Raw genomic sequence first — 26,670 nt, forward strand, 5'->3', positions numbered from 1 at the left:
ACTTATAGTAAGTGGTTGGAAATTCTGGCCTGTGATTGGTTAAACCCTCATCATATGTGCACAGCATGTGAAGAAGCTAATTAAGGGGTTTGTTCTGCACGTGTAGGCGGTGTGCAAACTAGGGGTATAAATGCAAAGGTGTGTATGCGCGCCAAGGCTTCTAAAAAGGTTTCTGTTGAGTCCTGTGTGCTAGATGATGGAATAAAGAACGTATTGTTTTATACAGTTTATCCTGTCTCAGTCTCCTTTATTCTCGCAAATATACCACACACCATTAATTTCCTGTTCTTAAAACCCATGCGCAAATAACGACTCAGGGTGAATATTGCGGCTCATGAATGGTGAATAGAGAAAAACTGCCTAGAAGTAGTTGCTCTGTGCATTAATGATTCAGAGAATTGCTTGCATTATCAATGATGAAGGTTCAGATGACGAAGAGTTTGGCGGTTTCAGATCAGATGATACAGATTGATTAATCTTTCCTGTTACGCTACAGCCTGTATTTTGGATAAATATATATAGAGAGAGAGCTTGTAACTCAGGCATTTGTAGTGAACATTTTAATGCTATAGTGCTACTTTGGGTGTTCATTTATTATTTTGTGTTGTGTTTTCACACTGAACACTGCAATTTCTTACAGAGATTATGTAAAGCCCTTTATTTTAGTGGACCAAAAATTTCACATGTTTATATATTTTAAAATGTAGCTGCTTTTATTCTAGTGTTTTTCACTTACAAATGTGGTTTTTCGTGATGTGCTTTTGCACTGCACACTATAGCTTTAATGTTTATTTCACCAGTCAATAAATATGTTAAGTGCGCTCCTTGATTCTTTAGCGTGCCTGTGTGCTGAGCTCTGCCTTTCAGTTTAAAGCATGCCTAATTGTAAACGCAGTCTATGTTAATAATGATGCCTGTAAGATCGCCCCTGCCTGAGTGATAGCAAACATCAGCAAAGTAATTATTTCAGCTTGATTTTAAAGTGTTAGAAATGAATATTGGTTTAAACCTGACAATGTCCAGTTTTTATCAAAAAGAAATGATTATAGTTCTACAAACTGGTAATAAATGCCACTATTTCAATACGTTTTCCAATAATGGTGTATGTTTCAGTCAATCTTCTATATATTGGCTAAGGTACTTCATGATACCTACTTTAAAAAACACATTTTCTAACATTCTTAATTTAGGAGCTTGGATTGCTCTATAAATCTAGGTATAAAAATAGCCTCCTTCAGGCAATTTAGCCCTGAGTAATAACAGCAGTCAGGGTGTCCAGAGCTGTGATGGATGCTGGAGCGGACTCTTATCAGGGCAGCCCAGTAATGGAAATGCAGGGGGACAATCATCAAGTAATTCTTTTTACTGCCCAGCAGAGAAAAAGGAAGGTATCTGCGTTTTGAGACATTTAAAGAGGCAGTCTTTTATTAGATTTTTTTTACACAGTGAGAGAGGCTGACTACTTCGGGAGGCATTGTGGCAAAGGCTGTGTTATTGATGTTCATCTAATGAAGCAACAGGAGAACTTTACATTAACCAATGATTGCTAGTATGTATATTGCTACTGAATTGCCCATAACTGAAAACTGAACAAGACTGCTGCCAATTTTGTCATGACAGTCAGATATTTATGGATTTTTTTTTCCAGCTATGATGTAATCCTCTATTCCCAATTATGAGTTCTCCTTTCTGTTAAGAACTGGTATACATCAGGCAAATATTATTGCCAGCAATAGTTTCTTCTGTTCTACCTTTGGCAATGTTCCCAGCATTTATATGAAAAGTGCACCATGGTACAGTCCGAGAGATTCTCTCTAATATAATTACAGACAGGAAAACCTGTACTAATAATTATAGGATTACCTTCTATAGTAATAAATAAATATCTGTTGTGTGCCTTTACCTTAAATATCTGCCATCTTGGAATGATGAAGATTCCTGAGGGCGCCGGATCTTCACATCAAAATGTCACTGACACATAAACAGCTTATAGGAAAACAAAAACACGTCTCTGTGGCCTCTGTCAGACAAATGAACTCATATCCATACTGTAATAGCTTTATCTGAACCAAAGTTAAGTAAACATTACAGCACTAATGTAATTCTAAAATAGTAACATCTTTATGAGAAGTCAGCTGCATGCTGGAAAGCTTTTGTTAAAGTGATTGCAGCAAGAAGAAACAATCCGTTAATCTCACCTGTGTGCTTCCATTCATTATCTAGATCTCAAATATCCTGGTTTCTTGTTTTAATCATTTTACAAAAAGGGTTTAGTTAGTACTGCTCAGAACAGCCTAGTCTCACCAGCAAAATGTGACTCGAACAAACAATGTCTTCCAAATGTCTTGAAACAAATCTGCAGGGACGTTTTGTGGACTGTGGGTGTTTTGCTAACTTACATTGAGTAACTCTCTGTTAATAAAGTTCTGAGAATACACTTTTGAAGATGTTGCTGGAGTAACTGTTTGTAGCGAAACCATGCTGCACAACATAGAGACTAGGAGGAATTGGAATTGCAATCTATTTATAGTTGTTCAGTGACATCTCCATAGCAACAACTAAAAGTTGGGTACAGCGAGATAACAAAAAGAATAGATGAATTCTGTTCATGTGCATTTTGATGCTACAAGAGTTGAAATGTCAGATAAGATCGTAAATATCTCCTACTGTAACTCACAATAATATACACTCACATGGCACCCCCAGTGCACTGAGTAGACATGTAGACATCTCAGCAGGTGTGAAAAGTTTCTGTACATATTTACAATTTCTTTTAAGTTGTGGATGCCTATTTATCAATTGTAGGGTTAGATAATGTTAGGCTGTATTGCAAAAAGCGTGGAATACAAGTCTAGAGAGGCTATGCTAAGATTATACTATGGCCTGGTTAGACCCCTCCTAGAATACAGTGTACAGGTTTGATCTGCTTAATACACAAAAGCCATCATTGCACTCGAGAAGGTACATAGAAGGGTAACTAGGTTGATCAAAAGATATAAAGACATGAGCTATGAGGACAGGTTAAAATAATGACCATCTGTTTAGATGAGAAGAGGGGACTTAATTGAAGTCTTGAAAAACATAAATGGTATTTAGCACAGAGAGAAGAACAAGAGGGAATGGGTGGAAGCTGAGTAAAATAAAGTTTAGAACAGAAGGTTGGAAGCCCTTTTTTACACAGAGAGCTATGCGTGCATGGAATAGCCCAACAGGTGAAATTGTAAGATCTAAAACATTGGGGACATTAAAAAAGTCAAGATGCTGTGCTTTTAAATGAGTTCCCGCAGTAGGGGAGAAGGGTGTGCGAACAAGGGCCACCAAATAGCCTTTTCTTATGTTCTTCTTCTATTATTTTTGGATTGTTTATATTTTATCTGAAAATAAATTCAAAGCAGAAGCCTGTACGTGGTGCAAGCTTACAGGTAGTTTGAGAACATTTTCTGTCATTTTGTTAAATAAATGTGCTATAAAAAGAACAATAAACATTTGAAAACGTGCCACAGTCTTTTTAATGTAAAAATTAGAAAAAGTGCATTATTTTACAACACTACAGTAATTTATATATATATATATATATATATATATATATATATATATATATATATATATATATATATATATACACACACACATATTGTAAAGACAATGTAAAATATATACATAGTAGTTTTAGTGCATTCATTACAAAAGATGCAATCCCATTGTATAATTACATTTTGTACATGGGTTTGATGTCTACTTGTAGTTGTAAACATTTTTTTCTCTACAGTAGTTATCATAGCTTGCTAAAGCTACAGTATCCCCCTTCAGTTTTCAAATGATTGAGTAAGTGAATAAATATAAAACACAAAGTAATTGAGCAGAGTTGATGAAACATGCTGGATCTGGATCATGTTGGAAAATGGTAGAACTGGTCTGCTTCCATTGACGTTTGTCAATGTTGTATCTTTGTGTATAGTAAGTAAGTTCACAACCCATTCTACCATTTTAAACAGACTATTTAGACACATATACTTCTCAATAGCTAGATCTTAATCAGAGACTTCTATCTCCATACTGTTTGGCACTTTTAGTCTTGAAAATCAAAACAAAGCTTGGCAAATACAGCTTCTGAAATAGAAAAAAATAATACATGGTGTATCTATCTAATATCTTTAATAATAATATCTTTATTTTTATATAGCGCCTTTCATAGTGGACCACCATCACAAAGCGCTTTACAGAGGTAGGCTGTGAACTACGCATTATATGCAGAGTCACTTTCAATAGGACATTGATTTAACATCTCATCCGCAGGATGGAGCACAAGGAGGTTAAGTGACTTGCTCAGGGTCACACAGTGAGTCAGTCAGTGGCAGAGGTGGGATTTGAACCAGTGACCTTCTGGTTACAAGCCCTGGACTTTAACCACTGGACCACACTGCCTCCTACATATAATAATACCATGTATTATTGGATTGGTTAAGAGTATTCACATTGTATTCAAGGGTTCTCTGGTCATTGTCATACAGCATGGCTCAGGTGATAATGGACAGGCAGGACATGTGCATTGCTAGGTTTGCTTGCTGGCTTCTTCGTTGTTTTTAGCAGTCAGTCATTGCAGGTACCTTGCTGATATTTATGATGATGCTTGCTGGATCTTTCTGAGGAGTTTTGACTTAATGGTATGTCAATACACAAAGCAGATCTCATAGACATCCCACCCCATTGCACCATTATTCAATTGTTTCACCACAGGGAACTGAACCTCAACCCGCAGTGATACGATCTCAGGTGTCCATTCTGGCGTGTCACATCTTTATCAATTCAAACTGCATTGGAATCTACTGCTCAATTAATCTAAACATTGATTCAACATGATCCTCTTTTAACCCGCAACGCTCCCAGTTATGTTTCAGACAGGAGCTACTGTAAGTGTGCTTTTTTATCTGAAATGTTAACTATCCTCTGGATGTTCTATTCAGAGGCTCCCAAAAGTCACTCTGTGGGCCTGATGACATGTCGCTTCATCTTTTTGAGTGTCAGTCAAGCCCAGCTTTAATTCATCATATGATTCCATCAGTGTATAAACCACTGATAGCTAGCCATAAGCACTACTTTGGATCACAAAAGACAAATAGTTAACCATCAGATCTTTTCAGGAAGGATACTCAGTGACACTGTATTTTCCTTCCCTGTGAGTCAGAACTAATATGAATTCAGAAGGATAATTTCCCCATGATAGGCATAGCATGTACACAGGGAGGATGTGCTGTGACATAAAATGTTGACAATGTTTTGCTTTGTGGGATATTTATAGTGAAGCATTACATTCAATCTTCAGTTGATATAATAAATATGTAAATGGTAGCCTGTATAAATACATGCAGCCTGTTCCAGGTTTGGGGACTGAACACGAGTGAAAAAAATTGGGTCCACTCATATCTTATGCCATCAAAAGCACCAGGTTCATAGCTACTGAACTCCCGATATAGATCTTGGAATCCAAGTCATGGATGCTTGTGTTTTACACAATACAAGTCAGATATTTCGTTTTTATTATTTTATATGCTTGTTTAAAAATTGGAAATTCATTGTTAAAACAGGGCATGCTGTCTCCCTATAAGCTTATTTTTGAGCTGGATTGATTGACTAATGTCCTTTTTTATTTTATATATGTTTTATTGTAAAGTGCCCTGGGATGCTCTGCATGAACAGAAAAAAAAACAAGGCACTGCAACATTTTCTAATTTTTACTGCAGTTTGGAGCTGAGACTCTGAAGCAGTAAGATTCCTATTCTTGACAGATACAGTATAGAGATCTGGAGCAGCAAATTGAGTTGAATTACTTCCAAATTTGAAAGCACGTCTTCAATTAATTTACTTTAATAGGCAAGAAATCTGCAAACATACAAGTTGGGAAAAACAGGTGGGGAAGTTTAATTATGTGCTCGGCAGAGATTACCACAACTGAGGAAAAACTCTAAACGCATGCATAGGAAGACCTTAATCAATTGAAGACATATGCAGTATTTTTTTAATATATCAGGCATATGTTGTAAATAAATGTTTTAAAAATTATATATATAGATTAATATTGCTAATACTAATACTACTAATACTATATATATATATATATATATATAAAATCTCAATACAGGAAATGTGTTCCTGTCTCAACAATGAGAGCACACCCCTGACACAATGTCAGCGCACCTTATATAACAGGCTTCACGGGCAGGAACATTGATGCAGCACTTCACAAACACAGAGCACACAATTGCTGTGGATGTAAGTAACTTTTGTTACCATTCAGTGATCGAGAGGAAATGGGAGTTATGGGAAATGGTATATAGATAGATAGATAGATAGATAGATGGATAGGCTGTCTTTGTTAATAGGAAAATACAATGTATATTATTTTGGAAAGCAGTAACCCATGTCAACACATAGGAGGTATCATATTTTATAGCTGGGTAACACAGAGACACTAAAGGGAAATGGCTGTTTCCCACAACTCATAGGCTCAAACAGTGACTGAGTTATGCATTTATTCATACAGTTGACCTTATGCTGTATAATTGACTACACGTGATCTTACTAATGATCTTGGTCTAGGTCTTGGGTGAAGTCTTATACCATAATTACTGGACATTATAAAATATTCTGTATTTATAGAGAATATTGTAAGTGCTGGAAAATTTAGAGAGAAAAACTGACAATGGGATGAGATTAGCTGAGATTTGGAAGCAAGAAAGAATTTAAAAAAATGTGTACAGCATGTATAAACTAAACAAAAACATGAATCCACGGGCCGTATTGTAAATATGAATTAAAACAAAAGGTAGTGCAGTTTGAGCATGTTCAGGTTCGTGAGACATTCAGTGAACAAGGCAATCAAGAAGGCCCTTTGACAGCTTTTAAACCACATTGGGCTAATACAGCCATCAGACAGCAGGCCAGGTATGGGGATACTGTTTCTTTAGCACTTGCTTAGAACAGCAAAACCAAGCTTCAATACCACTCTTTAAGTTAAAAAAAAGAGAGCGAAATAAATTACATTGCCATTTTATATCCATCTTTAGCCAAGCATTCCAAAAATACATTTCCAGGTCATGCAGGTAGCTGCTGCACAGAGACAGAAATAAAGAACGGAACAAATAGTAAATAAATAATACAAAAAAATATTGGAAATAACATTATTACAATTCTTTTTTTTTTATGTGAAAGGGTCATTCTACAGCAAAGCCCCACTAAGTTGGGTGGTACATATTGGATCATCCCGGACCAAGCATAACATGTTTTGATTATGTCAAATGCTTAAGCTGACAGTAGATATTATTTAATAAAATAAATAAATAAAATAAATACAAATCGAGGAAAAATATATTGTTAAGGAGCAATGTGCAGGCTCTATTTAGTGATCCTTAACTGTAAAAATATGCTTCTCTGAATGTATTGACTTCAAGGGGCTAACACCACCAGTTCATTCTGTTTGTCACTGTGTATTATGCATTACTTTGGAAAGATATATCCAGACATACCTGTGAATGAAAAAACAGGCTTTTAGAGAGCGATCCTAGAGACTTTGGTCAAGTTAACCCTACGGTATGCAGATGTACATTGAATTTAGACCCAGCACTAGGACAGGCCATGTTTGCATTGCAGTCACACCTGAATGTTACCGTAGCTACAGTATTAATCCAGACAGATCAAAGTGGTGAATTTAGGAGCATACTGAAAACGTCCTTGACCTGCCCAATGGAACCATGTGGGAGGGTCTCAGTACAGGGAAACCCAAAACTGTATGAATACATTGTGTGTCTGTTAGAGTTTGCACTTTATTGATTAACAGACTACATGAAATAAGGCAATGTGCATTAGTAGACAATACATGTACTGCATATATACAGAACTTCTTGTCTATATACTGTATATACAGTGTGTGTATATACAGTATATACAGTGTGTGTGTGTGTGTATATATATATATATATAATATCTGTGTGCTTGAAAGGAGGTATAACTGCAATGTACACAAATGAAAAAAATGAAAAGGATTTGAACCCTTTTGGGAAATTCCGACCTAAGGCTTCTTTCCTAAGACGTATCTGTTTTGAACACAGGATTGCTCGTTTTGCCTCACAGGTTAAGTCTTAATATAGTCTTAAATCGTCTAATTAAATTTGAGAACATGTTTGAATGCTGCATGATAATGAAAAGCCTGTGCAATTGATCCACCCTGTACAACCAGGATGCTACTGTAAACAAGATGATGCATCTCAAGGAGCCTTTCCTGGGATAATATTTTCAAATAAAATAGAAATTAATATTTATATGGATCTTCAAACGGTTAGTTCAATGCCTCAGGGTTCTACCCCATACCGATTGCACAGGGGGGGGGGGGGGGGGGGGTTCTTGTGAAACGTTACGTTACGCTAACCATTTCAAACCTGAGAGCAAATGGTGGCATAAACCTCCTGAGGAGTCTTTCATCTGCTGTCCTTACTATAAACACATCTGCAAACAAAGCTACACAAACTTAACAAATAAATACATTCCCCTTCAAGTAAATTGTTGCAATTACCTCATGGGAAAATATTTTTTCCCTATTACTCAAAACTAATTTCAAGATTATTTGCTTTTTAATATTTAATTCCATTGCTACATTATTATTATTTTTTTTTTGTTACTCAATAATGCATACCAGTTTTTACAAAGTGCATGCGTTCATTTTCTTTTTTTCTTTTCTAACTGGCAAGCCAAAAGAATCTTCACTGACCCTTTTTCTGTTTTCAAATTGTACACAATCCTACACCCAACCAAAAAAAATATATACATATATATATATATATATATATATATATATATATATATATATTCAAGCTTTCAAGCTGCTATTAGAAAATAAAATACAAATCAATGAATAAGTAAATCAATCAAATCCAATAACCATGGCACATCCGTTTGGAACTGCCTCTAATGCGCATGCTGTGAAACACAATTTGGGCTTTTTAAATCTTTTTTTTCTTTAGCAACCAGTTTCTTTTGTCTAAATATAATTGCTCATAGAAAATAATACCTGATGCTCTTTAAATGGTTTTGTATCTGTTTAACCAGGGCACTCATTCTTGAGTCAAATCATACGGTTCAAGTTAAGGTTAAATAGGCAAACTCCCTTATATATATATATATATATATATATATATATATATATATATATATATATAATTTCTAATATTGCCCCACGGGCTTATGTGCAACTATTGGTTTGGCACCATGGGTAATATTCATGATCCTAACCCACCAAAAACAGTTAATGTAAGGCATTTTTTATTTTTTCAAATTGTACTGTTGGAGAAGTAATTATGCATGCTTCATGCTTGTGTTTCACTTTGTTATATTTTTTTTAATATCCCTTACATCACTTGGGGAAACACACCCCAAAATTGAATTGAAAAGTTCAAGAAGAGATGGGGGTTTGGGATCAAACAAACAAACAAACAATAATAAGGCTCAAATGGATTTCCTCCTTTTCATAAGCTGGTGATTGTCAGCGAAGCTGTGGAGACCTGGGGAAACTGAACTAATGGGAGAGGGGAAAAGGCTATTTTTCAAGGTGGCCGGTGAGATTTCCTCGATCTTGTAGGAGACGGAGTGAAAGTACTGGGGGTTCAGCTGTGAGCTGAAGGAGTTCTGGTGGGAAAGCACCCCCCGGCTGGTAAACTCATGGGACCGGTAGCACATGCAAGAGCAGACGGACTGGAGATCAGTCACCTCCGCTTTGTACCGCTGCCGCCCATGCTGCAAGTCTTCCTGGATGTGGATGATCATGCTGTTGTGGTTGCCGGCCAAGGATGCCCTCTCCTCGGCGTCCCGCCTCTCGTCTTCACTGTTCATGGTCAGGAAACGCAGGACCACGAGGTTGAGGAAGGCCCCAATGACTGTCAGCCCCACCAGGATGTACATGAAGCTGAAGGCCACGTACAGGGGCTTCTTCTGGAGGGCTTGCTTGTTCTGCAGGGCTACAAAATCCCCAAAGCCTATGGTAGTCAATGTAATGAAACAGTAGTAGTAGGACTGGAAGAAGCTCCAGTCCTCGTAGTGGGAGAAAGCTGCAGCCCCGATGCAGAGGGTGCCAATGCAGGAGAAGAAGCCCACCGTCACCATGTTCTCCATGGACACGTCGGTACTCCGCATGCCGCAGCACTTCTTGATCCGCTTCAGGAGGCACTTCACGAAGGTGTTCATGCGTTCTCCAAGGCTCTGAAACATGACCAGAGTTAGGGGGATTCCCAGCACTGCGTAGAACATGCAGAAGGCCTTTCCAGCATCTGTGCCAGGAGCAGCGTGCCCATAACCTGCAGGGAAAACACAAAGAAAAAAGCAATGAATAGGAAGTATTAGACACTAGGGCTGGTGTTCTGTGGATTAAAAAATATATATATATATTTTTAATATGTTTTTAAAATGTGAGAAAAGTAAAAAAAATCAGAAGAGTTTTATATGAAGGATTTCCATTACACGAGAGTAGAGGCTAACTGTAATGGGCAGCTTTTTAAATTAGCATGTAATTGTCAAGAAGACGTAGATCTGGGTTGGGGTAATTGTTCCATAGATTTTTGTTCATCTAAAATGTGGCACAGGTCATTCCTAAAGGTAGTTGCTCAGATCAATGTTCAACTTTCCTCTTTAAACAAAATGTTACATCTTGTTGCAGATTTATATCTTTAAAACAATGAACCAGGTAGCCTTTTCAAAGACAATTTACAGATGAATGCAGCTATACTGTACTTTCAACATAATACTACCACCCCACTGTTTACAAACATGTCTCCTCATTTAATTCCACTAAAGCATTTAAATTAAAAGCATTTCATGCTTGCCAACATGAATTTGCAACAGGCCCCTGACAAGGAAATGAGAGGTCCCATTTATGTTATTATGACCTAAAAAATGACCAAGATGTTCAATCAATCAGATCTTATTCTTTTTCTTCCTAGAAAAGGGGGTGGGAACTAAGGGAATATTGATATAGGGAGCTGAGTCTAAGCCCAAGAAGCTTTTAGCTTAATTAGACCTTCTTTTCAGTGCTTTGGTTCAGACTGGCCTTACTCCAGTTCATAGAAAGTTCTACAAAATGGACTTTGTCCTGGGCTGAAGTTGCTGAACCTGCTGGAACAACCACCTTATTTGCCTTAACAACTTCTAATGAAAACAATGCTGAGATATTTAAAAACATGAAATGAAAAAGCTGAGTTATATGTTTGAGGAAGCTGTTATATCACGCAGGTTGACAAATAGACCTTGCTATGGACGAATTTATCCTTAAAGCTGCCCTGCCCCATTGTTATGTTCCATTTAGAGACCCTATTTACTCCCATCATCCCTGCCATAACAGTAATACGCATTCACTACATTTACTGAACTTTTCAAACAATGTCTTTTCACATAAAAAAAATATTAAAACATATCATAATAGCACCAGTTTTTACTAACTATGCAATAAAACCACAATACAGGAAGCAACTTGAGTGACTTGATTGAGATGCATGTAATGTGGTAGTGTGCTTCTAAGCCTACATGTGACAAGGGACTGAAAAAAGGGTAAAATAAATAAATAAATAAATAAAAAGGTGGCAGTTCTAAACCCCCATAAAATAAAGCTTAAATAAATAAATACATTAAATAAATACATTTAAAATAATAAGGAAGAAAATTACAAATTAAGTTAAAAATGTTATTTTTGCCCTCAGCACCACATTTTTTAATAATGACACATCTATTTAACTTTTTATTTATCTGTATTTTGTCGTGAAGATCAATCCTAATTCTGCACAAAAAGCAAATTGCTGTTTACCCCACTGTTTGGCGCCTTCGCAACGCTAACAGTCGTACTGGCACTCTAGCATTGTCTCAGGGCAGTGAATGGGCGAGTCACTTAATCCAACCCCTACAGCTCATAAAACCTCCAGTGAGCGTCACTTAATCCAACCCCTACAGCTCATAAAACCTCCAGTGAGCGTCACTTAATCCAACTCCTACAGCTCATAAAACCTCCAGTGAGCGTCACTTAATCCAACCCCTACAGCTCATAAAACCTCCAGTGTGCGTCACTTAATCCAACTCCTACAGCTCATAAAACCTCCAGTGAGCGTCACTCAATCCAACCCCTACAGCTCATAAAACCTCCAATGAGCGTCACTTAATCCAACCCCTATAGCTCATAAAACCGCCAGTGCGCGTCACTTAATCCAACCCCTACAGCTCATAAAACCTCCAGTGAGCGTCACTCAATCCAACCCCTATAGCTCATAAAACCTCCAGTGAGCGCCACTTAATCCAACCCCTACAGCTCATAAAACCTCCAGTGAGCGTCACTTAATCCAACCCCTACAGCTCATAAAACCTCCAGTGAGCGCCACTTAATCTAACCCCTACAGCTCATAAAACCTCCAGTGAGCGTCACTTAATCTAACCCCTACAGCTCATAAAACCTCCAGTGAGCGCCACTTAATCTAACCCCTACAGCTCATAAAACCTCCAGTGAGCGTCACTTAATCCAACTCCTATAGCTCATAAAACCTCCAGTGAGCGTCACTTAATCCAACCCCTACAGCTCATAAAACCTCCAGTGAGCGTCACTCAATCCAACTCCTACAGCTCATAAAACCTCCAGTGAGCGTCACTTAATCCAACCCCTACAGCTCATAAAACCTCCAGTGAGCGTCACTCAATCCAACTCCTACAGCTCATAAAACCTCCAGTGAGCGTCACTCAATCCAACTCCTACAGCTCATAAAACCTCCAGTGAGCGTCACTTAATCCAACCCCTACAGCTCATAAAACCTCCAGTGAGCGTCACTCAATCCAACTCCTACAGCTCATAAAACATCCAGTGAGCGTCACTTAATCCAACCCCTACAGCTCATAAAACCTCCAGTGAGCGTCACTTAATCTAACTCCTATAGCTCATAAAATGTACTTTTTTGTCAATTGGTAGGTGGTACGGTTTCGAAATACCGCCTCAAAATATTTAAATTACTTTTTTTAAATGTTCTGACTGTCAGAATAACAAGAAAACAGGCAGGGATTCAGAAAGGTTAAAGGGTGTTAAGTTTAAAGCCGTTTGTATGTGAAGTGTGTGGGTTTGTCGTAAATAGGTAAACCGCAACCAAAACTGAGTGTGCCATAGACATGGTGCCGTGGCTGAGTCTGGAAACTCAGTGGCCGCTTGTCTTGTTCACAGCATAAAATCCACTTAGAAAAATAAGATTTTGTGTGCCGAATTGTACAATCCAAAGAATTATATTCTGTGAGATGTATATAATATTTTGAGAAATTATTATTACAATTAATATGGTTTCATTGTCTTTTGTGATATGTAGTAACTTTAGAGCTCTGTAAACATAAAACCACTCAAACAATACTTAAATATTTCAAGACAGACATGCAGTGGACATAAAGTTGTATTCAAAATATATATTTATCTATTAAACTGTCCTTCTCATAGGGGATCATGTGATCACACCCTGTTCCGCCCACATACTACAGGTCATGTGGGCATCTTAACTGACTTCACCACAGCACACAAACTGGCAGTTTAATGAAAATCACGACAAGATTTCAAAATGTTACTGATGAAAACAGAGACGTGTTCATTGAAAATCAGGAAAATGCTGCCACAAGAAAAAAGCCGTTGCGTGATATACATTTGCTAAAAGCGTAACTGGGAAAATGGAAAAATTCATCAAATACCAGTACAGCAACTCGACAACATTGCGGTATACTGGGAAGCAAAGACAGGTATTTAACATGACACGAATATGAAAGTTCAGTTTACTACAGTAACCAAACAGACTTTACAAAAACAAAAGAAAGTTTAATGGCAAAACAAAAGCATTAAAAAAACAAGGGAAGGGAAATGGTCATATGTGCTACTTTTTCAAGCTATTGTAAATGTACAACTAATTATAACAAATAAAGTACACCAAAGTGTGCAATAAAAAGCCTGTCATTGTATCTTGGGCTTCTGGTGACATGGATACTCCCTCTTCGGTCTCGTCATTTATTTGCACAAGAGTTTATTCCTTATATTATTATTAGTATTATTGTTATTGATGTTTTATTTTTTTAACTGCCTGTTTTTGTCACGTGCAACAAGTTTGTGTTCATACGCCGTGCTTAGGGGGTGAGTAATGATTAGTTGTAGTGATTGTGAGAGTAAAATGATCAGAAATGGAACCAGCATAACAGATTTGTGAGCTAGTTTTTCCTCTAGTTTAAGTCTGATGCATTTTTAGCTTTTATTGTTGTTGTGGACTATTTGGCTGTCAGTGTAGTTGCTGTTCTGTCTCGATGGTAGTGCGCTGTGTTTATTCATTTTTAGAAAGGGAAACGGTGATGCAATTTGATTGGTTTTCTAATGTGACAGTGTAGGTGCTGTGAAACTCAGGAAAGAACAAAAATGCAGCACTCTGATTGCCTGAAACACTTTACAGCATGGTGATGCAGAATCCTTATCGGCATGAGATGAGATGTTGGTGTGGTTCAGTGCGTAGCATGTGAATGATTTCTGGGGGCGCTCCTGCCTGTGAAGTCACTCTATACAGGATGAACTCATTGATATTTTGCTGAAACACATTGAGAGAGAGATTGTTGAAGATTGTTGCCACTGGTGAGGAGAAGTCTTCATAGAGACATATTTGGAAGAATAATTTATAATGAAAAGGGTATTACAGCTAGTTAGATGACATTCAGAGATACATAGTAATACACTTCCTTTGGGTCCATTATAATTAATGTAATTAATCAAATTCTTTATCAAAGTCCACTTTAAATAATTAGAGTTGCCATACTCACTGATTTAATGCACACTCCTGTCTTTTACAGTCAACACATTGTTGCTCTAACTCAATCCTAACTGTGAATATATGTGACATAAAACATCACTCTGTGACCTTGAACATGTGTATACCAAAATCAAACTTCACTGAGCTATTGTGATTGTGAAATAACTTACTGTACAAACCTTCCCATCAATGTTCTGCACAATGATAGACATATTCATTCATACATACGTACATACATACATACTATATATATGTGGGCAGCAGTGTGGAGTAGTGGTTAGGGCTCTGGACTCTTGACCCGGAGGGTTGTGGGTTCAATCCCAGGTGGGGGGCACTGCTGCTGTACTCTTGAGCAAGGTACTTTACCTAGATTGCTCCAGTAAAAACCCAACTGTATAAATGGGTAATTGTACGTAAAAATAATGTGATATCTTGTAACAATTGTAAGTCGCCCTGGATAAGGGCGTCGGCTAAGAAATAAATAATAATAGTATACAGTTAATTGATTTCTTAGTCAAACGATTACAACGACCACAACATTATTAGCATACGTGGTTATAATACTACACCTATTTATTTATGTGTTGATTTCAAAATAAGAAAAGCTGCTCTTCCCTCACCTTTACAATTTAGTACCAATCAATGGCAATTAACTTCAGCATTAAATGTTTTAAAAGCCGACTGGAAGGGAATTTTCCTCTCAAGCTACCGCTGTGAAAACTGGGATATGTATTTCTGTGGAGTTTAATCAGAGATAACACTTTGCCCAGGACTACAATCCCACAATGCACTGCAGAGATTAAGCCTTTCTAAGGAATAAGGAAAGTGTTTTTTTTATTTTTTATTTCATATCAAAGGATAAAATAAAGCTAAGATAAACAACCGCTTATTCAATCTAAATGAGTTGGTTAGTGTGATCATGACAGGGTCTATATTAAATAACACTGTCAGATTGGTAGTGATTGATACTCAATAACTGTACAAACACGGGAAACCAAGAAACCGCATTGTTTTGTGTTGAGTAATTACAGGTTTTATTCCATTTAAGTAATACCTAACAACTTTTTCAAGTTAATTACCCGAAACATACGAGTTTCGGCACATCCCTGCTTACCAGTACCATAAATATATTGTGAGAGAGTGTACATTCAATATCAAACTTGGGCAGCTGTGGGGCCCTGGGTGTAAAGAATGCACACTCCAGCTGGGTGAACGATGGTATAACTCTTTGAGAAGGTGTTTAAAAAAGGTAGTAAAGTGTGAGAAGACAACATCAACCAACTGGAGGGTAAACAAAGGGCTCTAAATGTAAATAGTTTGGGTATTGTTTGTGTTGGTGGTGGTTGGCAGGGATGGGGTTAATTCCTCTCCCTGCCAAAATATGTGAGAATGTGGCTGTTCCCAAACGAGGTAATTGGTGTTGATTGGGAACAGCCACAGACTATAAAAGAGAGCTTCCAGCTCCATTAGGGGACTTGAAGAGAGGAGTTACTGAGAGCATGAGTGCAGTTGGTTGTGCTGATTTAAACGGAAGTAAGGAAAACTAAATAAGTTACATGGGAGTGTAAATCGGTGTAAACAGGAATAGACTGTCCCTGTTTAGAGAGGGCCAATTTAACGGTTTAGTTAGACCCAGAAAAAGAGTTAGGCTTTTCTTTTGTTTTTGTGTGCACCTGCAGTGCATGTTTTTGTTTTGTTTCAAATAAAGCCATGCCCTGGTGCGTTTTCTTCTAAGTTTTGTTTTCCATGGATTTATTATTGCTTATTACACACTACAAGGACATTGTCCTGAGAGACAGCAGAAAAATTTGTTACAATATGCTTTAGTAAAACATATTCATATTCAACTCTATATAATATACACACAGGGTGGGACAAATCACTTTGTATGCTGGTGGCCATTTGGCCATTAGCTTTCAAAACCCGGTGACCAAGTGAACTTTTATGTTGGCCAACATTTTCAAACAGGGACAATATGAGGAGACGTGTATATGTTGCATACACGTTGTTTTTGCATGCTTTGTTTTCATGCAGTGGGTGTTTTTTTTATTATTTTTAAATTGTAGGAAGAGAACTATATACAATCGATGTGCCAGGGAACTGACTCCATAGGGAACTATATTCTGTGCATAAAATACCAGGGAACTATATACAATAAATGCCAGGGAACTATATACAATAAATGCAGGGAAGTATTTTCTGTGTGCATAAAATGTGAAACAAAAACACATTGTTTCAAGAAACCATTGGGGCAACCTTAGCCAGCACCAAGGAAATAGGCACAACTGTAAAAGCGGTGTGGGTCAAGGTTGCCCCAATTGTTTCTACTAACTTGGCTTGTGTTTTTTGTTTGATCTGCTTTTATTGTGCCTGAAAAACACACGCCAAGTTAGTAGAAACAATTGGGGCAACCTTGACCCCCACCGCTTTTACAGTATATAATGGATATGTATATAGTGTGTGTGTTAAGTATAATGGCAAAAGCATTTGAATGCAAAGTTATCAGTTTTCATAGCATTCAAAGTTTGTTCATATACATATATATATATATATACACCCTGCCGACTTACCCCCATTTACACAGAACTTGCGTTAACATAATTTGCAGGTGTTCAGTACCGTGATCAAAACAATGATGCCTTTGGTACCTGTCTTGGTATGTGTGATATTATTCACTATACTTTCTGAATATCACAATAGACAAATGAAAAGACTGGAAGACATACTTGCTTTTTGTTACGCAGAACAGCGCATGTCCTTAACTTTACTTGTGGCCATAAACATGGGTTTAATGCTGTTTTGTACATCGGTCACAGAGACCCAGGGATTGGAGTGAACGACAATGCCAGAACCGCTGTTTTTTTATTTATTTTTTTATAGCTAATCAGAATGTAGTGTACAATTAAATTGTTGAAAAATACATTTTTTTTTTATTGGACTGATGCAGTTCTTAAATTGGTGACAAATAAAAATACTGAGCGACAGTGTGGTTAGTAATTTTATTGTATGAAAAAAAACAGGGAGGATGTGATATACTATACAGGGCATCACTGTGATGATTGAAGACAGGGAGGATGTGATATACTATACAGGGCATCACTGTGATTGAAGACAGGGAGCATGTGATATACTATACAGGGCATCACTGTGATTGAAGACAGGGAGGATGTGATATACTATACAGGGCATCACTGTGATTGGAGACAGGGAGGATGTGATATACTATACAGGGCATCACTGTGATTGAAGACAGGGAGGATGTGATCTACTATACAGGGCATCACTGTGATTGAAGACAGGGAGGATGTGATATACTATACAGGGCATCACTGTGATTGAAGACAGGGAGCATGTGATATACTATACAGGGCATCACTGTGATTGAAGACAGGGAGGATGTGATATACTATACAGGGCATCACTGTGATTGAAGACAGGGAGGATGTGATATACTATACAGGGCATCACTGTGATTGAAGACAGGGAGGATGTGATATACTATACAGGGCATCACTGTGACTGAAGACAGGGAGCATGTGATATACTATACAGGGCATCACGGTGATTGAAGACAGGGATCATGTGATATACTATACAGGGCATCACTGTGATTGAAGACAGGGAGCATGTGATATACTACACAGGGCATCACTGTGATTGAAGACAGGGAGGATGTGATATACTATACAGGGCATCACTGTGATTGAAGACAGGGAGGATGTGATATACTATACAGGGAATCATGATGATTGAAGTTCTTCGCTGTGAATGACATAATAGAAAAAAAATCGTTTAAAAAACATGCACGATAAAAATAGCCTTCCCCCCCAAAAAAAAAAAACACCAAAGACAACATTATCCCGCCAGAAGCTTTTAAAACAGGCCAAATTTGGCTGGAAAAATGGCAATCTCAGCACTGGGGCAGTAGCCTAAACGTCACATGTGAGACACATTCATTACCAATTAAAATGAATGTACCCTCAAGTTCAATGTACAAATAAAACGTGTGTTCCTATAATTTGTTTTAGAAAAAATATATATTTTAATTGGCGTTCCGGTACTTTAAGATTTACGACTGCACCGCTGAAAGCTCCCTTACTTCTTTTTCGGATCAATTACTGCCTGCGTCACTTGCTATTTTGTTGGATTTATTTCTTCAATCAACACATGGCAGAACAGCAAATTGCATTTACTTGGGGGAAAAAAAATCCACCTTGAACGCAAAATGCGGTGGCTGTGACGGTTTTGCAGTTTACACTGAAAGTAATGCGCTTCAGTACCTGCACTGTGCCGCCACTGAACCATCTGGAGAGATGGTTCAGTGGCGGAATAAAGTGTGGCTGCATTTTACCGGCATTTCCCATTTACACTTAAAGTGATACCGCATCAGTGCTGCCACAGACACGGCAAATTGCTTCAGTGTAAACATGCCTTGAGAGAAGAGCAGAAGCAGTAGAATGTGTGCAGAGAAGATAAAAACGAGTGAAAGAGCAGTGAGTGAGGACATTAGTTTTATTGGATTATCTTGGCACGAACCACGGCCCAAACAGGGATTCACTGTTTGTTTTATTTTAAGTTCAGTTATCAAAAGCAGCAAGTTCAAACCCCATCTGGTCTCCCCAAGTCTTGTTTCCTTTACAACACGTTCGACGTTACAGTATGTATGTTCCATGAAAGTGTCATTCATATCAACTACATTTTTTTACATTAAAAATGTTAAGTTTGCAATATAAACCCAAGACATGCTTTGAATACAGTTTGCAATGCAGACGCCCTAGCTTTCATGCCACATTTGTTCAATTTTGCAACATTTGCAAGTGTAATGAGCATTGCTGAATAATAGCATATGGGAGGATTGGGAATGGAACATTGCCGTTCTAATTACACGATGTGCTTCTGGTGTTATTTCAGTGCTAGCATTTTATGATGTATCCAGATCAACAGTTGTGAGTGCTGATGCCAGTGGCTATGGCATTGGGAGAGTACTGCTGCAGGAACATGACTCAGAGATGCTACCAGTTGCCTTTTGTTCACGCACGCTGACACCTACAGAACGCAGGTACGCACAAATAGAGAAGGAATGCTTAGTTGCAGTATGGGCTTGTGAGAAATGTTCTCGCTATCTGTGTGGCCTGGACTCTTTTAAAGTGCTGACTGACCATAAACCCTTGGTGCCCCTGATAAATACTAAAGATCTGGACCAAGTCCCACTGCGTTGCCAGCACCTCCTCATTAGAATGATGAGGTTTAACCCTGAAGCTGCATACACCCCAGGGAACTCTACTCATCGCTGACACATTATCTTAGTTATTTCAGAATCTGCAGAATTAGATGGGGAGGTGGAGGCCTTTGTAGCAGCATTGGAAGTGCACAGCCAGCGTCACGACAAAAGCTACAACAGATTGCATGAGCAAGTGCTGCTGATGAGGAGATACAGAAAGTGCTACGGTACACAAGATATGGTTGGCCAAAATATATGCAAAAAGTTCACACTTGTGCAACAGGCTACTTCGACCAGCGTGGCCTGCTGAGTGAATTGGAGGGGCCACTGATCTACGGTTCCTGAATTGTCATCCCTTCTGCATTAAGGGATGAAGTCCTGAACTGGACCCATGAAGAAAATGAAGAGAGTGCACAAAACTTTCAGTGTGGTGGCCTGGCATTAGCAAGGACATTAACAACAAGGTAGCCTCATGCAGGCATTGCCAAAGTAACAGACCAACACAGCGCAGAGAACCTCTAATGACCACCCCGCTACCCAAACGACCCTGGGAACGAGTAGCAGCAGAACTGTGTGAAATTAAGAGGCAACACTACTTTTCAAGGTACATTGAAGTTGTTCATATGCCAGACACTCTTTGCAAAAGAGTTATGGCTAAGTTGAAGTGCATTTTTGCGCTTATTATTCCAGAACAGCTGGTAACCAACAATGAACCGCAGTTCACTGCCTTTGAGTTTCGGGACTTCCAAGAACAATACGGCTTTGAGTGCATCACCTCTAGCCCACACTTTCCCCAGGCCAATGGAGAAGCAGAGAGAACTGTGCAGACTGTAAAGAAGCTCTTGAAACAAGATGGCCCATTTCTTGCACTTCTTAGCTACAGAGCAACTCCCATTGAAGCTACAGGTTCAAGTCCAGCGCAGATACTCATGGGACAACAACTGCAAACGACTCTGCCAACTGAAAACCTAGCTCCCAAGTGGCCTGACCTGGAAAAAGTAGCAGAGTTGGACTCCAAGGCCAAGGATTCCTATAAACACTTCTACAACAGATGTCATGGAGTCAAATCACTACCACAGCTCAATCCAGGGGACCCTGTTCGAGTTAAAATAGATAGGGAAAAGGGGTGGAACACTACTGCAGTCGTAATGCAAAGACAAGAGCTACCCAGTTCCTACACCGTTGAAACCGAGCATGGGGAACTGAGAAGGAACCATAGCCATCTGCTGGTCACATCAGAGTCTGTAACAGACACTCCCCAGAATCCCCAATCTGAAAGCAGCACATTAGTGGAACAGGAACAGCCTACTCCTCCTCCTCAAGACCAAACACCTGAACCTGCATTGAGCGAGAAACACCTGACATCACCAAAAACAACTTCTCGCTATGGACGTGTCATCGTGAAAACAGCCACTGAACCTGCTTTGAGCGAGAAACACCTGACATTGCCAAAAACACCTTCCCCACATTGTCTAGATCCATAGTCCAGAACGAGGCGACAGCGATATTCTTTGATACATTTTCACCTGTGTGTGGTCAAATTCGAAAATAGTTTGCTGGAAAAGATTTCTATTTATTTTCAAAAAGTTTCAAAAAAAAGTGGGGACGTTGAGACAGCAAACTCGCGCTGTCTGAGTGAGGTCACAGACTCACGTCAACCTCTCAGCGAGCTCATTGGAAAAGCCAATAACGGTGGGTGAGCAATAACAATCAATCTGTTCATGTGTATTTGTTTAATCTATCTGTTCAGCTCCGTCAAACTTTCATTTACCACTACACCACTGATAGTAATGTCTGATAAAAAAAACGTAGTGGGATACTGTCCTACCTTTCTGTTGTTACCAAGAAGCATAAAAACATCTTTGACAGGTATAAATTTCCATATTTCCACATAAGTGTACAATACTGTATTTATTAACAATAAATACATAACAACAACATGGGTGTAACTGTTACAGTATGTACACTTTAGCACTGTATGGTATGTGCATGTTTGTTATATAAATTCATGAAGACCTTTTATTTTTAGTTAATATATGTTTGAAACACTAGTCTTACCATATATTAAAGTTAAGAAAAGTAACATTTATTTTGAGTTCGTGACCACTGATTTATATACACAATATTTAGAAATTACAAAAGCAAATGTAAAAAAAAGCATAAAATATTAATGTATTTAACTTTTACTCATTATATACTGTGGGTAGAGGGATATGATTTTTGTTTCTAGCCTAGTATGTGCTGACCATGATTTACACAGTTATCTGCACATGGCGGGTCTGGGGTTTCGTGCCTAGTAATTGTTGGTAGCTGCATGCAGATCTTTGCCTAGCCATGTTATATAATCTTCAATTTTCAACAATACCAGATTTTTTAATGCAGTAAAAACATTAAAATAGTAAATGTGAATTTATTGATAAGAAACGTAAGTTTCAAATTACAGGTGGAACCCTAGTTAGACAAGCTGTTAAAGACATGATACTGTATTATCGTTTATTTAATTTAAAACATCATAAACTATGTTGTTGTTTTGTGGGAAATATCCACACAAATGTAAGCGTAAAACTGTAGGACCAACAGCACTGTGGAATACAGCCTGCTGTTTTGAGAATAGTATTGAAAGTTGTTTTCAGTACTGTATTCAGTTTGTAGTTTTTCCTTTTTGTAATGTTTAAAAAAAAATGTGAAAGCAATGAACTGATATGTATGTGCATACAAATAATAAACACACAGTGCTTTGAATCGGTTTTACGTTTAATGTACTTGTATATAACGCTTCAGTACCGCTGTCAGGTGTACTTTGCAGAGTGATGTTATATACAGTGTAACACTCAGGTTTGGGGCTATCAGAAAAATACTCATTTTTAAATAAACCTTTACAGTGCAATATAGGTATGTTTTTGTAAACATCTGAACGCTCATTAATACAAACCACTGCTGTGTTCCCCAGCTGTTTGGATGAACGGCCTTCTACTGTATGTTATTCTTAGTTCATTTTTTAACTGTTGTTGAAATGATATAGTGCGTTCTGGCACTTTTTTGGGGGGGACTCGAGCACTGATATTGTAACTTTTTCATGTTTAGGAAGTAGCACTCAGGGAGCCGGTGTTGAATTCTCAAAATGTTTGTTTGTTTGTTTGAAACTAGAGAATTCCTGACAAACTGAACAGACAACAAGTCCTGCAACAAAGCAACTGTCCAGGTCGTTCCAATATATATATATATATATATATATATATATATATATATATATATATATATATATATATATATAAGCATGTACAAAAATCTTCAGTAATATACAATTGAACAAGAACTGTTGAGTATTTATTTTCAGTTCATACAGTATTGAATGACATTGTTTATATCTGATAGTGAAAAAGAAATAAATAAATATCAAGATAAAGAAACACAATCTATATGTATTGGTTTTGTATTCATTTATTTAAATATGTATTAATGTATTTATTTATTTACATTTTACTTTTACCAAATATATAGGCTATCCTTCAGCATTAGCTAATTCTCAGAAATTAACATTCCTTGATCTCCAATAGGGACCACAAATAGTGTTACTCTCATCAACCAGTACTGAGAGGAAACCATACCTCCTTGTGCGGACAGGGACCACAATGAGCGTTACACTGACAGGAAACCAAAATTTTTCAGAGATCAAGATCAGAATCTCAGAATGATGATGATGATGACGTGAAAAAATCTCCAAAATCTCCAAAATCTCCAATGTGTCCCAAGAATCTCAGCTGGCTGACTCCGTCTTTCAAAATACTGCTTGTTTGCTCAACTAATCATGTAGCCCTGACAGTTATAACAAACACAACAGGCTTGCAAGCTGAAAGTTATAGGTTCAAATCCCAGTATGCCAGACCGTTTTTTTAATTTCTATAAAGAAAGATATTTTTTGCATGCAAATGTTCAATTTCAAAACATAAATAAATCATTTAATATAAATGATATAGACGTCACAATAAATGCATCCCCTAGTATATTTCCATGACAAAACAACTAAATTGTAATATACATATGCGTGGATAACAGTGCCTGGGGTCTGCAAAAAAAATATGTTGGGAGAAAAAGGAGGACATTTTTAACTTACTTTGGTGACTTATTTCTCTTACTGTATGACAGGTATTGACTTTTTTTTCTACATTTCCCCTAAGAGTGTTGGGAACTACAAATTAAAGTTTGGTGCTTTTGGCTGATTTATACCCTGAAAACACGTAAACTATCCTTGCTGTATAGAGTCTGGCAGTTCTTGTGCTTCGCTGATAACTTGGCTCGAGGAACTACCGTTCCTCTCAATGCCAGGAAACAATTTTTTTGTGCATAAAAATGCCAGTAAGTGAAGTCTATACATAACATGACAGGGATCTATATACATAAAATGCCAGGAAATAGAACTACATTAATCAAATGCCAGGGGAGATAACTATATAAAAATTCCAGGGAAGTGAACACATTTCTTCACTCACTGTCATAGACAAGCTGACTAAAATACTAACTCTGTTAGCTTCTCCTCCTCATCTTCTGTTACATTCTCATTGTCATGTTGGCCAGATGTGGATTTTCCAAATCCAAATGCAAATAGATTTGACTGTTTCAGTTTGTTTGACATTTTATTTCGGGTAAGTATTTTGAGATTTTTTTTTTATTTCCTGTGCCGTCTAAGCAGATCAAGTTAGGAAGTCAGGGAAACTCAATGGCCTGTAGCTGTGTAGTTATTTTAAGCCCCCCTGTCTGTGCGTAAGGCAATACAGACACCTCAACACTCCTTTCATCCCCTGTTGTTGTTGGGGTGAGGGAAAACTACTTGCTTTTAAAGTTTGTTAGTTTCTAAAATGTCTTTAAGTTTGCAATAGCCGTCTCTTCCGAACTGCAGACAACGCAGAATGAATTTGGAATTTTAATTTTGGTTGTTCTACCATAACTTGACTGGCTGTTGTGCGTTGCTATGGAAACAAGAAAAGGGGGCTGGTTCCACAAAAAGATTGGCTCTGCGAGATCAACAGGACAGTGCAGATTCTGACAGTGGCATCCATGGATTGAAGGGGCGGATACGCCCGTTGACCATGGGATCTAAGGGTGACGTTATAAAAAGGAGACGTAGTGATGTGATCTGTTCTTTTGTGAATGGTTATATTAAAGGACCAGAAGGAGAACCTGTATTGTGAAACATGAGTGTTTTGTGTGTCGTTAATAATAGTGTTTGTAATTATTTGGACGGCTGACACGATCCGGAGCTGTCGCCAATGGCCAGCATTAAACCCGGATCAACACCACTGCACTTTTGTTTAACACTAAAGAACTGTATTCACCATGAGCACTAGCGCACGCACTGTGGACTGGTGTTTGTGTTTGTGTATGTGTTACGTGTGGGTGAACTAAAACGGGACTGTTATTATTTCGGCGCCAATCCAGGGATTACAAATAAGCAATACAAGCCGCTGTATTGCTTCATTACTATTGTTATTATTTACTGTCATTTTGCCATCAGGCCATTGCATTTAAAAAACCATTAAACAACATTGCACCTGGATTATAATTGTCTGTCTGTTTATTGATCACATGCACCTGCTCACTGCTAACCACTCTGCCACAATACAGTACTGTAAATGGTTAGTCGCCAACGTGGCGACTTTACGGTAAAATCTGCTGGCCATATTAAAACTGAAGGTCGCATTTGGCAACCCGGCAACCTTATTTGAACCACCCTGTATGCACATCATGTCCCAACATATAGAATCATCACAGGGTTCAGGAGGAGAAATAAAGCTTCTTCTTGTGAGGATAGGAGTTCGGTATTTGAGACTGGGTAATTCATTATGCATTTTCTTTCTTTAAGTTAAAAAAACGAAATGTTACAATACTTGAAATAAACCATGTTGAAACACTGGTTATTTCTTCTTAGTACTGAACATATTTAGTTTTCCTTTACAAAAAGACTAGGCCTGTGGTAGTGTAGCGTACCAGACAGTCAAATCAGGTTATTTGCTGGATAGAAGCTAGTATTGAAAATACTAATGCAAAGTAGACACTTTGTGATCAGCCATAATTAATATTAGTATATTAACCATGTATGCTAATAATGTTGTGGTCGTTGTAATCGTTTGACTAAGAAATCAATTAACTGTATACTATTATTATTTATTTCTTAGCCGACGCCCTTATCCAGGGTGACTTACAATTGTTATTATTATTATTATTATTATTATTACGTACAATTACCCATTTATACAGTTGGGTTTTTACTGGAGCAATCTAGATAAAGTACCTTGCTCAAGGGTACAGCAGCAGTGTCCCCCAACTGGGATTGACCCCACAACCCTCCGGTCAAGAGTCCAGAGCCCTGACCACTACTCCACACTGCTATCTACACATATCTCTAACCAATCGCCTTTCCTTTCTGTAATATTAGATTAGTTGTGCGCACACACTATTCTTAAATAAAATGTTGTTTTATATTTCTGACACGTTGTGTGAACGTTTATTATTGTCAAGGGAATCTGAGTTCTACATGATCCTTAAATAATGTATATGTCATTTCTCACATTTTGATGTCCCTGAGTGGGCGAATAGAGACTAATTTATATTTAAATAAAT

At 37.8% G+C, this 26,670-nt stretch overlaps 1 protein-coding gene across 1 annotated transcript in view; it reads right to left on the bottom strand.

Annotated features, from left to right (window-relative positions):
• Nucleotides 1-9,235: 9,235 nt before the first annotated feature.
• Nucleotides 9,236-26,670, bottom strand: part of LOC117395023 (potassium channel subfamily K member 9-like) — a 78,888-nt gene continuing 61,453 nt past the window's right edge. The window contains exon 2 of the mRNA XM_033993861.2: nt 9,236-10,340. Within this exon, the coding sequence (XP_033849752.1) occupies nt 9,496-10,340 (845 nt within the window). The 3' untranslated portion in view covers nt 9,236-9,495. The remainder of the gene's footprint in view (nt 10,341-26,670) is intronic.

The sequence above is a fragment of the Acipenser ruthenus genome, chromosome 3 (assembly GCF_902713425.1).
Source record: "Acipenser ruthenus chromosome 3, fAciRut3.2 maternal haplotype, whole genome shotgun sequence".
NCBI lineage: Eukaryota > Metazoa > Chordata > Actinopteri > Acipenseriformes > Acipenseridae > Acipenser > Acipenser ruthenus.